The 14,800-nt window shown below is 44.2% G+C and overlaps 2 protein-coding genes across 2 annotated transcripts; one reads left to right on the forward strand and one right to left on the reverse strand.

The window, feature by feature from the left end:
• Positions 1–6,683: 6,683 nt before the first annotated feature.
• On the forward strand, positions 6,684–11,436 carry LOC144601105 (uncharacterized). Its single transcript, XM_078413046.1, has 2 exons — positions 6,684–8,056; positions 11,352–11,436. The coding sequence occupies exon 1, from the start codon at positions 6,789–6,791 to the stop codon at positions 8,037–8,039; it is 1,251 nt and encodes a 416-aa protein (XP_078269172.1). The 5' UTR covers positions 6,684–6,788; the 3' UTR covers positions 8,040–8,056; positions 11,352–11,436.
• Positions 11,437–11,598: 162 nt separating this feature from the next.
• On the reverse strand, positions 11,599–13,421 carry LOC144600797 (putative G-protein coupled receptor 139). Its single transcript, XM_078412689.1, has 2 exons — positions 13,332–13,421; positions 11,599–12,558 (listed from the first exon to the last, which is right to left on the reverse strand). The coding sequence occupies exons 1-2, from the start codon at positions 13,419–13,421 to the stop codon at positions 11,599–11,601; spliced, it is 1,050 nt and encodes a 349-aa protein (XP_078268815.1).
• Positions 13,422–14,800: the final 1,379 nt, after the last annotated feature.

Consider the following 14,800-nt stretch of genomic DNA (forward strand, 5'->3'; position numbering starts at 1 on the left):
GAGGAAGTAAGGCTGAAGGACCTGTTTCCTTGCTGTATAACCCTATCATTTAATGACTCTATGTTTTGCTGAACCGGTCGCCTTTAACTACATTAACAAGTATCCCTTCAAAGCTTTCATATCCATATTTCCATCGAAATGTCAGTCGATGTCTCATTTATCCGTTGAAATATCCTGTTATTACCTCAGACAAACTTCTTCGCTCACCCGGTCTTCCAGCCTACCTCGTTAGGTATTTTGCACTTTTCTTGTTACCTGTAATATCTCTGTAACTGCAATACTATAAAACTGTAACGCCACATTCTGAACTCTGGTATCTTCCTCTTTGCCTACCAGTTGTACCTGCGTACATAATTGTACTCATTTGCGGTATGATTTGACTGGATAGCATGCCAACAACCATTTTCAGTGTACCTCGGTAAAGGAGGATATGATAATAAACTAAACTAACCCAAACCTTCCACATCCACCTTCAGACACCTTCGACTAAACTAATTTTGTGTCAAATTCGCTAGCACGCACAGGAACTCATATGATTTAACTTTCTGTAACAATCTTCCATGTATCTCCTTGTCAATCCATTGGCTGCTCTCGTCAATTTATTCCGCCAACTCTTAAATGTATATCTGTTTATTCCACGAGCCTGGATTCCCTCCACAAACATCCCTGCCATAGTCCCAGCCATTCCTTCCCTGGCACACTACAACGAACTAGGATACATTTGGTCAGGCCCGGGATTTATCCAACTTTAGGCGCTTCAATACTGCTAGTACCTCCCCTTTCATAATGTTCATTTGCTTCAGGAAATCATTGTTCTCTTTACCAAATTCATACCAACTTCCATTAAATTCTTCTCAGTAAATACAGTCGAGAGGTATTCACTTAAGACTTCTGCCATCTCGTGTGGCGCTGCACATAGTCCACCACGCACATTCGTAAACGACGGTTCTCTCCTTTTGCTCTTACATACTGAATCATTTGGGATTCTCCTCTCTCGTTTGTACCGAAGATATCTTATACCCTGTGTGTAGGAAGGAACTGCAGATGCTGGTTTAAATCCAGAGCAGACACAAAATGCTGGAGTAACTCAGTGGGACAGCCCTTTTTGCTGTCCTGATTTGATTTAAATGTGTGATCCTACATGGCTCATACTGACTCTGATTAGTTGATGCAGCGGTGATACACAATCAAACGTTAACCAATGTAGTTATTGGTGGATCGACCTGAAGTCAGTGGTGGGGATATAATACTATGAATCAGAAACAGAATTGATCATATGCATTTTATTTTTACAACTGAGTTTATATAATAACTGAGTGGTTGTTTGATGAAGTAACGGAAAGCGTGATGCGAGAATGTCTTGGAAATGGACTTCCAAAAAGATTCGCTAATTGTCAGCGAAACTGATGTCCCTTGAATAAAATCATTCCGCAGAAGGAAAGACATTTGAACAATTGGTTCCATTATTAATGCCACGTCTTGTTTAATTCGCGACCATAATGCTTTATCCGGTAAAAACCACTCCAAGCTCTCATTGGCAGCGTTTAAAGATATGGAAGAATACTGCTCCTTTGATTAAATTGCCAATAGATTTATAGGTGATCCGGTTACATTGATGGCCTCAGCGAGGATTATCTCCACAAATCGAAACATCTCGGCTTACAGGTGCAGGGTTCCTTGTAGGTCGTGTCGCAGGTAGATTAGTTGGTCAAAAAGGCTTTTGGCACTTTGGCCTTCATCAGTCAGAATATTGAGTAAAGAAGTTGGGAGGTCATGTCGCAGTCGTATAAGACGTTGGACAGACCGCATTTAGAACATTGTTTTCAGTTTTGGGCCCCATGTTCTAGGAAATAAATTGTCAACCTATAACGGGTTCAGAAAAGATTTACGAGGATGTTACAAGGACTAGAGGTTGTGAGCTATAGGGAGAGGTTGAGTAGGCTGGGTCTCTATTCCATGGAGCGCAAGAGGATGAGAGGGGATCCTCCAGAGGTATACAAAATCATGAGATGAATAGATCGCGTAGTTGCACATGGTATTTTGCCCAGAGTGGGGGAATCGAGGACCAGAAGGCATAGGTTCAAGGTGAAGGGGAAAAGATTTAATAGGAATCGGAGGGGTAACATTTTCACACAAAGGCTGGTGGGTGTCTGGAACAAGCTTTCAGGGGAGGTAGTTGAGTCTGGGACTATCCCATTTTATAAGAAACAGTTGGACAGGTACATGGATAGGACAGGTTTGGGGGGGATATGGTCCAAGTGCAGGTAAGTGGGACTAGTGTATCTTGGACATTGTAGGCCGGTATGGGCTAGTTGGGCCGAAGGGCCTGTTTCCACACTGTTTCACTTTACGACTCCATGACTCTGAACCTATCTGCAGTTATGTCCTTTAGAGAGAGAGAGAGAGAGAGAGAGAGAGATGTGTGTGTGTGTGTGTGTGTGTGTGTGTGTGTGTGTGTGTGTGTGTGTGTGTGTGTGTGTGTGTGTGTGTATGTGTGTGTGTGTATGTGTGTTTTGAGTGTGTGTGTGCGTAAATCATCAATCTCAGACATCTCATCAATCACCGATAATTTCAGTCAGTCACGATTTACAATTATTGCAGTTTTGGTGTTTCACCTTAACTAACTTAATTAATCCAGTGCCTTTAATTTTATTCCTTGAGCAATGAACAAATAACAAAGCATATTGGTAGTCAGTGGGACAAGTGGCAAAGCGCATGACTGAAGATATAGATGAGCTTTACAGAAATACTGACAGCGATTCGTTTAAGAACAAAAAAAAAGAACACGAGAATATTATATTCCCAATATGACAAGCCATCACGCAATACCGTGGTGCTTTTTTGTTGTTGTTGTATCTTCTTCGTTGTTTCCTGCGACATCTTTACGTCAAAGCAATTCTAAACATATCCAAACATGGATTTTTTGGATTCATATCTTCTAAAGTATAAATGAATCAGGCTGAACTAAAAAGCCAATATTCCATTGAATGACACCCATGCAGATTCTACGTTTATATATTTTGAAAGTAAATCAGATGATTTGGCAAACTCTTCGGCTTTGGTGTACTCTGAGGTGCAAACTCCCCTTTGCCTGACTTTGATTATTTGTAGGAGCGGTTCAACCATGCGCAGTATTACGTTGTCCCGCTCCAGAGATATGTTTAGAATTGCTTTGACGTAAAGATGTCGCAGGAACCAACGAAGAAGATACAACAACAAAAACAAGCACCACGTTATTGCGTAATGGCTTGTCATATTGGGAATATAATATTCAGTCGGAGAGAATGGTATTTTTGGCCAGTCGGAGAGAATGGTATGTTGGGCCAAGTGTATAAGTGGGGTAACAAAACAAAGTGATCCCGCAGTACAAATACAACAAACGCTAAAACTTGTTCAACAAGTTAGCAATATCAAACTGCAAACCACGTATTGGAGTTTCTTCCCAGAGGATAAAATTAAAAGTAGGGAAGTGACATTAAACCTGAATGACTAGGCATATGGCAAATAATTCTGTCCGTCATATTTTAAACGGTCAGAGATGCTTTGACTAAAATACAGAAAGGGCTTACAAGATTGATGCAAAAAAATATGAGGTATGCACATCAGGGAAAATTCGTTTTCTGCGGGTGTTCCTGTTTCCTTTCACTGTCCAAAGACGTTATGGTTTGTTGGTCAATTGCCTTCAGTTTAATTGCAAATTATCCCTAGTTTGTAAGGTGAACGCTGGTCGGCGTGGACTCTGTGGGCCGAAGGGCATGTTTCCATGTTTTATCTCTATAGTTTCGAATCTAAAGACTTGGCCATGCTTTGAGATTCACTAACCGTTGTGCGCACCAACATGCTGGCGTATCCTCTTTCGTAATGTTGGTATTTTTCAGGACGTCACTGTTCACTTCCCAAATTCTCTTGCTTCCATGACCTTTGCCTGGTTAAAGTCAGACGAGAAATATCCGTTTAAATCTTCACCAATTAAGTCTGTCTCCCCACATAGACAACCGCGTTGGTTCCTAACGGGACCTATGCTCTCACTGGTTACTTTTTTGCTATTATTTTTCCCTGAAATTGTCTGAGGTTTCTCCCCTATCTTGTCCACTGAGGATATCACACATCCCTCTTTTGCGAATCCGATTCGCTTCTTATGTGTGCTCCTATATAATTTATACTGACTGCTCCGTTTTCAATTCATATTGAATGAATGAATATAACTTTATTGTCATTCAAAACTATACACCAGACGAGTGCACATTTGAACGAAATTCCGTTCCATCTGGCTCACAATGTAACACCGATTCATAAAAATAGATTTAAAAAATAAATAAGTAAGTCGCACATAAAAATAATGGCGGCGGATTATTGGGAATTCAAGAGTCTGATGGCTCGGGGAAGAAGCTATTGCAGAACCTGGCTGTTCTGCTCCGTATGCTGCAATACCTTTTACCAGAGAGCAGCAGGGTGAACAGTTCATGATGGAGATGGGTGGGGTCTTTAATAATGTTTTTGCCCTTGGTCAAGCAGCGTTTGTGTGCAATGTCCTGGATGGAAGGAAGTGAAGTCCCGATTAATTTCTTAAAAATTGCCAGTGAGCTGGAATGGGTACAGAGCAGATTGTCCAGGATGTTGCGAGGATTTGAGGGTCTTTGTTATAAGAAAGGATTGGACGTCAGTCGTTGAAGCTGAGGGATAATCTAATAGAGGCATATAAAATCACTAGGGCCATAAAAAGAGTGAATGCGCACAGATTGTTCCAGGATCAGCAATTCAAGAACTAGAGGTTATCATCTTACGGAGAGAGGGGAAAGGTTTAATTGGAACCTGATGGGGCAATTTCTTAACACGGTGGGTGGTGGGTGTATGGAACGGACGCCAGATGAAGTAGTTGAGGCACTTACAACCACAAGATTTCAAATACATTTGAACAGGCACATGGATAGGAACGGTTTTTTCTGGATAGTGGAGAGTCGCTGTCAAATAGGACCAGCTTCTATGGGGCTTCTTGCTCGATATGGACCACCCGTGGTATTCGCTCCATTGTCACCACCCACTCCGCGTCCTGCATTTTCTACTATTGAAAACTAACATGCTACTTCCCCTCAGGTCTGGCAAAGAGTCTCCGACCTAAACTTTAACCAGGTTTCTCTTTCTTCAACTGCTTCTGGACCTGCCGAATGTTCCCAACATTTTCTGCAGAAACAAGGATTACTAAAAGGACAAGGTGCTGGAGTAAATCACTGGGTCAGGCAGCATCTCTGTAGAACACGAATGATCGAATGATACTTTATTATCACATGTGACATGTCACAGGGAAATTCTTTGTTGTGGATACCATACACAATGTATGCAAAGAGTTGGCACGTATAGGGCGTCATCAAAGTGAAAAAAGTATCCAATATATTCCCCAATTGTACCTCTGTTCACGGCATCACCCCCCCCCCCCCCCCCCACCACCACCCCGCAAGATCCCTCTTATCTCTGTTCCCTCGGCGACCCCACCCCCAACGGCAGCCCCAACATCGGGTCCGTGTTTGTTCTGGGCAAGCTCCCCCACCCACCCCGGGTCCTCAATGTCGAAATTAAAGGTGAAATTATGTCGACATCGTGGTGGTGGTGGTGGGTGAAGAGAACTGGTAGAGAGGAGGGGCTGACAAAGTCTGGCAAATGTTAGGTGGATTCGGGTGAGAGGAGGGAGGTGAGGGCATTAGGCAGATGATTGAACAAAGAACAGAGAAGTAAAGAGTAAAGTCGTGAGTTACGGATAGACGTTTTGCAAATTATGAAATCAGAGGATAAATGCAGTTTGAAAGGAATGTGGAGGAGAAAGTTGTGTGTGTGTTGATACAGAGCGGAGGGGGAAGAGGTAAGGGGTCAAAGAAAGAGGGGTTTATGTTAGATAAAATGGGTGAACGCAATATCCATGTCTTGGGGTTCTACGTCACTCACGTGGAATATGGGGAGCTATTCTTCCAGTTTGTTTGTGGCCTTACTCTGACGAAGGGGTTGGCCAGTTCTGTATGGAAATTGGAAAGGGGATTAAAATGGTCAGCAATTGGGAGGTCTTGACGAACGAAACTCAGATTTTCGGCGAGACGGTCACCGGTTCTCCGCATGGTCTTCCCGATGTGAAGGAGACCACAGCGGGAGCACCGAATGTAGTAGAGGAGGTGAGAGGAGGTGCACGTAAACCTATGTCTTACATGAAACACTGTTGGGGCTCCGGGTTGGATGTGTTGCGGGAGTTATAGGGACAGGTGTTAAATATCCTGAGGTTGCAAGGAAAAGTAGCTGGGGACGGAGTAGCTTGGGTGGGAAGCGATGAGTGAGCCAAGGAGTTCCGGAGTGAGCGATCTCACCGGACGGCGGAAAGGGGTAGGGATTGGAAGATGTGACTGGTGGTAGGATCGCGTTGGAGGAAGCGATAAATGTCGGAGAAAAGTGTGTTCGATGCATAGGTTGGCGGAATAACACATGTGAGGACCAAGAGAACTATCCTTGTTCCATCTGGGGGAGTGGTTTCAAGAGCAGAACTGAAGTACACAGAGGAGACGAGAGTGCAGAATCGATTTTCTGTACGTATTTTGTCATGCCAATTTTATTTCGGAGTCACGTGAGTGACTACGTGAAGACCCCGTCCTGCACGCATGCGCGACATTAGCGTTCACGCAATGCACCCGCGACGAACGGGAGTCCAAGGTGCTCCCGCTACAATTTAAAAAGTCGGGCCGACAGGTAAGTTCTACTGTGGCCGTGAATATTTCTCTGTGCTCTGCTTTAGGAAGCATTGGCGACCCAAGATGAGCAAGACCAGAGGAAGGAAAATTGCAGTTCGCCCCCGTTCGTTTCCCGTTGAGGAACGTTCTTTGGAGGGGGGGCAAGAGGCGGCAGTAACTACCGAGCCGAGCCCAGCACCGCTAGTGCAGCCTGAGCAGCGGGCTGGAGGTACCTGCAGCCAGAACCGGGCGGTAGTGTCCGACGATTCGGATGAAGATGCTACACCGCTACACAGCGGCTCTGGCAGCCGCCTAAGCCGAATGGAACGGCTTATGGAGCAAATGCTCCAGCGAGACCTGCTAAGAGAGCAGCAGCAGACTCGCCAAGGGAGGGCTCAGAGCGCCCAGGCACTCCCGCAGTACCCTTTAGGGGCACTGGCCATTGTGTCACCTTCTAATGAAGGCAGCAGTGGCGACCAGGCCTGGGCTGGTCAAGAAGAGGGGTTGTTGGCTGAAGATGTCCGGAGTACGCAGAGTGTACAGGATCAGGAAGAGCTGCTGGGGGTGGTCAACCGCTACGTGGTCATTCCACGAGGGGGTCGGCCTTTAGAGCCGAAACTTGCAGCCAGCATTGACCACCTGTCCTCAAAACCCCTACAAGAACGGGTGGTCAATGAGGCTCTTGAGCTATACACAGCCCCAGAAAATTGTACATCATTAAATGTACCAGCTGTAAACAGCCAAATTTGGGGACATTTGGGGCCGAATATCAGGACCCTGGAGTTGAAGCTCCAGAAGATCCTTAAACTCCTGACTGCAGGAATAACATCATATGCTCGGTCCATTGATGGGGTGGACATTTCCACAAACCAGCAAGACACATTAGCTCTGCTGTGTACCACCCAATACCAGATAAATATCCTACGGAAGGAAAACATCAAGCCTGCCCTCAACCCTAAGTTTGCGGGACTCTGCAAAACACCGGGTTCAGAACCTCCAATTCTGCTCTTTGGGAAGGATCTTCCAAAAAAGGTGAAAGACCTAGAGGAAGAATCCAAGACCTTTGGTCTCGTGAGGGTAGGTTTAGGACCGAGCAGACCTAACAAACCCAGGCGGCAGTACCTCACGGCGTCCACCAGTCATAGACCACCATATGGGACTGGTGAAAGCTCGGGGTCCGCAATTATTCCCCGTAAGCCTTTTTTAGGCCAGGGCCCAGAGCGGACCCCATGGAAAATGCGCCACCCCCAACAACAACAACATCAACGTCAACAGCAGCCCTCTACAGCCCAGCAGACACCTCATCGTCTAGCGAAGAGGCGCAAGAAAAATTAATACCAATAACCATGGAGGTAGGTGGGTCTGGTACCTCTCGGCATATGAGCAGTAGGGGCTCTATATTATCAGGGGGGAGATTGCACTTGTTTTTGGATGCATGGGAAACCATTACTAATGACAAATACATACTAACCTGCATTCATGGTTATAAGATTGAATTTGTTCATGAAAACGTTCCGCCAGTTCAGCACATACCCCAAAGGGTATTCACCCTCTCAGTCAAAGACAAACAAGAGGGTCAAGCTGAACTTGTGAGGCTACTAGCAAAAGGTGTCATTGAAAGAACAAATCATGAACCTTTGGAATTTGCGTCTAATATTTTCACCAAAACTAAAAAAGATGGTGGATGTCGCATCATCATTGACTTAACTACGTTAAACGACTCAGTTAAGTATACACATTTTAAGATGGAAACTTTTGAAACCGCCAGACTTTTGATTTCTACAGGTTACTTTCTAGCAGGCATTGATTTAAAAGATGCCTACTACTCAGTACCCATACACAAGGAGCACCGTAAATATTTAAAATTTATCTGGATGAAACAGCTATGGCAATTTAAAGTCTTACCAAATGGACTAACCTCCGCTCCAAGGTTGTTCACTAAAATCTTAAAACCCGCCTTGGCGTTATTAAGAAAACAAAAGCATATAGTCATGGCGTACTTAGACGACATTTTAATAGTAGGGAAAACCTTGGAGACAGCTATTTTGGCAGTAGCAGCCACCAAACGTTTGTTTGAAACTTTGGGGTTTGTCATACATCCAGATAAATCCAATCTTACACCGTCCACTACCATGGACTATCTTGGATTTACGATTGATACTGTTCGCATGGTTGTAACTCTGCCAAAGGGGAAAGCATCAAAATTGGCACTATCATGCCACGAACTAATGCATAAACGTCAGCCAACCATACGGCAGGTAGCTAGAGTTATTGGCAAAATGGTAGCAGCCTTTCCAGCTGTACAATTAGGGCCTTTGCACTACCAAAATTTACAAAGAGCAAAAGTGCACGCACTAAAGCAAAACTCAGGTCACTTTGACCGAGCTATGTATTTAACTGCTGAATCCATTACAGAGTTACAATGGTGGACAAGGAACATTAGCCTCAGTTCCAGTCCCATAATTATCACTAACCCAGTATTAACCATTCAAACGGATGCCAGTGCTTTGGGTTGGGGAGCAACTAACATGCAATCCAGCACAGGGGGCAGATGGACTAATTCTGAATCATCTTGCCTACAGACACGAGGTATCAACTATTTAGAAATGTTGGGTGCGTTTTATGGTTTAAAAGCATATTCATCTAATACGCATCATGCACATGTCCGGTTGCAATTAGATAATACCACGGTGGTGGCCTATATCAACCACATGGGTGGTATAAAGTCAACATCGTGTGACAAATTGGTCAACATAATCTGGCAATGGTGTGTCGAAAGACATACTTGGTTATCAGCAACTTACCTACCAGGTAAGCAAAATACAGTGGCAGACACCAGGTCACGCAAATTTAACGATAACATCGAATGGATGTTAAATCCCAAAGTATTTGCCGAAATTACAAAACAATATGGCACACCAGATATCGATCTATTTGCATCCAGGCTAAATCACCAGGTACCAACGTATGTCGCTTGGGAACCAGACCCTGAGGCAGCAGCAGTTGATGCATTCACGCTGTATTGGGGGAAAATGTTCTTTTATGCTTTTCCACCCTTCTGCCTCATCAGTCGGGTGTTACGCAAGATTCAATTGGATTCCGCTTCAGGAATCTTGATAATACCCGACTGGCCTACACAGCCATGGTTCCCAGTGGCCCTCGACATGGCTGTCGAAACACCGTTGGAATTCCCCAGCAGTCCGGAATTATTAATCCACCCAGTGTCAGGCATTAGTCACCCGTGCCATGACAGAGTCAATCTCCTGGCTTGCAGATTCTAAAAAGACCTATACTGGGCCTGGGACTGTCTGAGGACGCCATCAACATGATGACCGCATCCCACCGGGAGTCCACCAGGCGACAATACCTGACCAACATAAGAAAATGGGAACGGTATTGCTCCGAAACAGGAACTACCTACACTACAGCAACACCCACCAGTGTTGTAGAATTCCTGGTTGGATTACATCGGGAAGGACTCAGCTACAGCGCCATAAATACAGCCAGGAGTGCGTTGTCAGCTTATTTGGTTCCAGCAGCAGGACAACTGGCTTTGGGGTCCCATCCACTAGTAACCAAAGTCATGAGGGGCATTTTTAACACTAACCCTCCCAGACCAAGGTACACTCAGATCTGGGATGTCAGCATTGTGCTGACGCACCTTAGGGGATGGCCACCACCCAGGGCACTCACGCTGGAACAACTTACACTGAAATCAGTCATGCTCATGGCACTAGTGTCAGCTCAAAGGGTACAATCCCTCCACCTTCTGAGGCTGGACAGCATGACAGAAACATTGGACTGTTTCACATTCCACATTCAGGGACTGGTCAAACAAACTAGACCAGGTACCACGCCTCCAGTTATGGAGTTCTGCACATATTTATCTGACCCACGGCTGTGTGCCAAAACCCATCTCGCCAATTACATAGACACAACACTCAACTTAAGAGGGAGAGAAAAAGCCTTATGGATAAGCCACAAGAAGCCTCATGGTCAGGTGACGAGCCAAACCATTTCAAGGTGGCTCAAGCAGGTGCTTAAGTCCGCGGGAGTAAATACCAATGTTTTCAAATCTCACTCCACCAGGGCTGCATCTACGTCGGCGGCAAGTCGAATGGACGTGCCTATGGACCATATACTGGCCAGAGCAGGATGGTCCTCGGAAAGAACTTTCCAAAGGTTTTATAATAAACCGCTGGCGCAACCTGCTACATTTGCAGACAGAATTTTAGAGTCTGCAGATAATATTTAATTTGAGCCCTGGGGAGCTCTCTGTTTTTTGTTGTCATTAATAAACCTTTTTTGTTCACAAACAGGCTCTTTATTGCGATAACATACTTCCTCCCTCTAAGGTCTTCAGACAGTGAGTGAAGCATGAGCTGGTACACGGTTCGGAATCACAGAGCTTTGAAGTCTTCACGTAGTCACTCACGTGACTCCGAAATAAAATAGTAAGATTAAATGAGAACTTACCAGTTCGAAGTTTGATCTGTATTTTATGAGGAGTTACGATGAGGGACTACGTGCCCTCCGCTCCCACCCTTTTTTATACAGATCAACTGGTAATCAAGTTCTTATTTTTTCTTTACTATATTTATTTCAATCGTTGTGTTTTTTCTGTGAATCCACACCGCTGCTTTGAAGAATGTCGCGCATGCGTGCAGGACGGGGTCTTCACGTAGTCCCTCATCGTAACTCCTCATAAAATACAGATCAAACTTCGAACTGGTAAGTTCTCATTTAATCTTACTATTTTATTTGCCACAGCTGATATATTATAATAAACATTTAAAATACGGCAAATGGAAACGCAGTAACAATGTTTCTGAACCCCGAAACGTACACGGGAACATCTTGTAAAACAGAATCTAAATTTAGATTTAGACTTCCATTATTTGATTATTTTACCCAATGCAATAAACGGATATTTAATCGTATCCTTTAGCTCCTTCCTGAAGCTACTTTGAGTTACTGCGTAAATAAACGTATTAGTACAAGAATTTAATAATTGAAGCATATTCGCACTTTCTTGCAGAATATACCTTGGATCACTGATACTAGTGATTTGATAATTAATCGTAAGATATGTGAAACAAAATTGTACGACATTCGGTATCCACAAGACAATGAAGTTCCCCGATATAGCGAAAAGTAAAATGATGGACTTCCTCCTGTTCTCCATCTCTGGATCGCTTTGTTTTTCTCGGTTGTTCTGCTCGCGAAGCCTCTTCCGCGCTTTATTCGCCCCTAGAATGAACCTGACAGTCAGAACATTGAGCAGAATTATCAGGAGGAACGGGGCACATGGGGTCAAAACACGATCCAACCAGTCAAATGCTCGCCACATGGGTGAGGTATAACGGAATTCCTTCACTCTACAGTACCAAGGAACTTCGTTGATAAAAAGCATGGGCTCATGTATAAAGTACCAGGGAACGCTTTTCAAACTTCCCAGACCACAGATCGTTGTTATAACCACAATCGCGGTCTTCTCGGTGCAATATTTTGTTTTCAGCTCCTGGCAACAGATGGCCACAAATCGATCAAAAGTGAAGGCGACTGTCAGCCAGACGGAGCTGTCCCTGGATGCATAAATTAAAGCAATGGTGAAACTACACACAGGTGTAATGGACAGGAAGCTCGCTGGGAAATAAATCGCCGGAATCCGGTTTAATAAAACAGCGGTGATAATGACTAAGAGATCCGTTACCGCCATCGATACCAGGTACTTGGTTATACATCTGGAGAGACCACACCTTCCTCTCGAAAGGATCACAACGGCCATTAAGTTAACTGCAAGAAGAGACACAAAGAGAGATAAATGATTATCGTGGAAGTTGCAGTTGAGATACTTGGAGCGATAAAAAAAACAAGCAGATTGACATGTCAACCGGGAAATGCGTAAACGTGTTAACATTTAGAATGGGGGCCCACGAGGAATAACACTAGGTTTCAAATGGATCATACTTTTTAATTAACGTGTTGAATAATCCCTGCTTGCAAAAAGTATAAATGTATCGTATCATTTGAAGATTTGAGTACATGGGCCAAGGAACGTTCGTGATCCATTAATGGAAAATGTGTCGAAAAACGGGTGGTCGATTATGGCCTAATAATCAACTATATCAGTCCCAATGGGTTAAAGAATTTAGTTGGAAACTCCTTTTTTCCTTTCTTTGAGTATTCTTAATAGAGTGACGTGCCAACAAGCCAGAGAATACGAATATAATTAGAACAAAGGAGCCAAACAGACCACAAGCTGAAATAACACTTATTGCAATTCTCTGTCACCCACCTACTATCATTTAACTTCCTTTCTATGTGGACCGATAATGTTGCTCGTTTTAAAGGATAAATAATTAAACATCACATAATTAATTCACCGAGCAATTGTGGATAGAATAATGCTATTACCGGTAAGTTTAACATATTAATTAATAAGCTCCAACATCTCATATTAGTTATACTCATTCCTTTCATAATTAATTAGATACAGTTCTCATGAAGTCCAAAGTAAGTGGCCGAACAAACAACACGTTGCGTTCCATCCGTGACCTCCACTCCGGTAAAAGCGCATTTACACACTTTACCGGAGCCTTTTCAACAAATGTGAAGATAACCTACGATATATAACGGCAGTCGCCCAAGTGCTTCTTCAAAGACATGTGTTTTACGACCGAGAGGTAGACAGACATGGCAGGTTATGCGGGGCATTTCGAAGTTTCGGATGCTGGTAGCTGAAGACACGATGGACACGGTGGTGAATACGCCAGAATTGGAGGCATACCCATATTTTCAGTGTTAACCCCGGTCGGACAGAGGTGAATATAAACACGGGGTTTGGAAAGACGAATTTTTACATCGTGCATTCACTTGACTGGGAGCTATGTAGACGAACGTACATGAGGATAATTAATGGACATTCACATTAGGCAGGAAATGGTGTTGGGTATACTGATGGGACTGAGGGCTAATAAATCCCCAGGGCTTGATGGTCTGCATCCCAGGGTACTTAAGGAGGTGGCTGTAGAAATCGTGGACGCATTGGTGATCATTTTCCAATGTTCTATAGATTCAGGATCAGTTCATGTGGAGTGGAGGGTAGCTAATGTTATCGCACATTTTAAGAAAGGAGGGAGAGAAAACAGGAAATTATAGACCAGTTTGTCTGGCATCGGTGGTGGAGAAGATGCTGGAGTCAATTATTGACTATGTTTAGTAGGTTAATTCCCGGAATGGCGGGACTGTCGTATGTTGAAAGATCGGATCGACTAGGCTTGTATACACTGGAATTTAGAAGGATGAGACGGGATCTTATTGAAACATATAAGATTATTAACGGGTTGGACACGTTAAAGGCAGGAAACATGTTCCCAATGTTGGGGGAGTCCAGAGCCAGCGGCCACAGTTTAAGAATAAGGGGTAAGCTATTTAGAACGGAGATGAGGAAAAACCTCTTCAGTCAGAGAGTTATAAATCTGTGGAATTCTCTGCCTCAGAAGGCGGTGGAGGCCAATTCACTGGGTGCTTTCAAGAGAAAGCTAGAGAGAGCTCTTAAGGATAGCGGAGTCAGGCTGTATAGAGAGAAGGCAGGAACGGGGTACTGATTGGGAATGATCAGCCCTGATCGCAGTGAATGGTGGCGCTGACTCGAAGGGCCGAATGGCCTACTCCTGCACCTATTGTCTATTGTCTATTGACATTACAATCCCAGGTCGCCGAGTACCGGTGGCCTCCAATGCAGATTTCATTCACGTGGAAGCGTTGCTAAGTAAATTGAGAACAGTCAGTTCTGCAGGTATCATCGTTTGACCAATGTACCGGCTACCTTTCTTCACTCAGAGCCATTGTAAAGATATCGCGTCAAAAGCAAACAAACACAATCAATACTGGAGTACAAATAGCAATTCCTGCCATCCAAGAAATCTGAGTGCCAAGCAACCGATTCTCGAGGTAACAAACCACAGTAAATTACAACCTCCCTCCGTTTACCTGGAACAGCGCAAACTGCAAGAGCAGTGTAGTAAACGGCGTACACAGGACCTCGAGGCGGAGCGTGCATCTTTCTTCAGAGCTCAGTCTGCTGCGGATCG

This window comes from Rhinoraja longicauda, chromosome 16 (assembly GCF_053455715.1).
Source record: "Rhinoraja longicauda isolate Sanriku21f chromosome 16, sRhiLon1.1, whole genome shotgun sequence".
Classification (NCBI taxonomy): Eukaryota; Metazoa; Chordata; class Chondrichthyes; order Rajiformes; family Arhynchobatidae; genus Rhinoraja; species Rhinoraja longicauda.

Coding starts and splice junctions, on each gene's coding strand:
- LOC144601105 (XM_078413046.1), top strand. CDS start 6,789: ATGAGCAAGACCAGAGGAAGGAAAATTGCAGTTCGCCCCCGTTCGTTT.
- LOC144600797 (XM_078412689.1), bottom strand. CDS start 13,421: ATGCCCCGCATAACCTGCCATGTCTGTCTACCTCTCGGTCGTAAAACA. Junction 12,559..13,331: donor GGCGACTGCCGTTATATATC/GTAGGTTATCTT, acceptor TATCGCTCCAAG/TATCTCAACTGCAACTTCCA.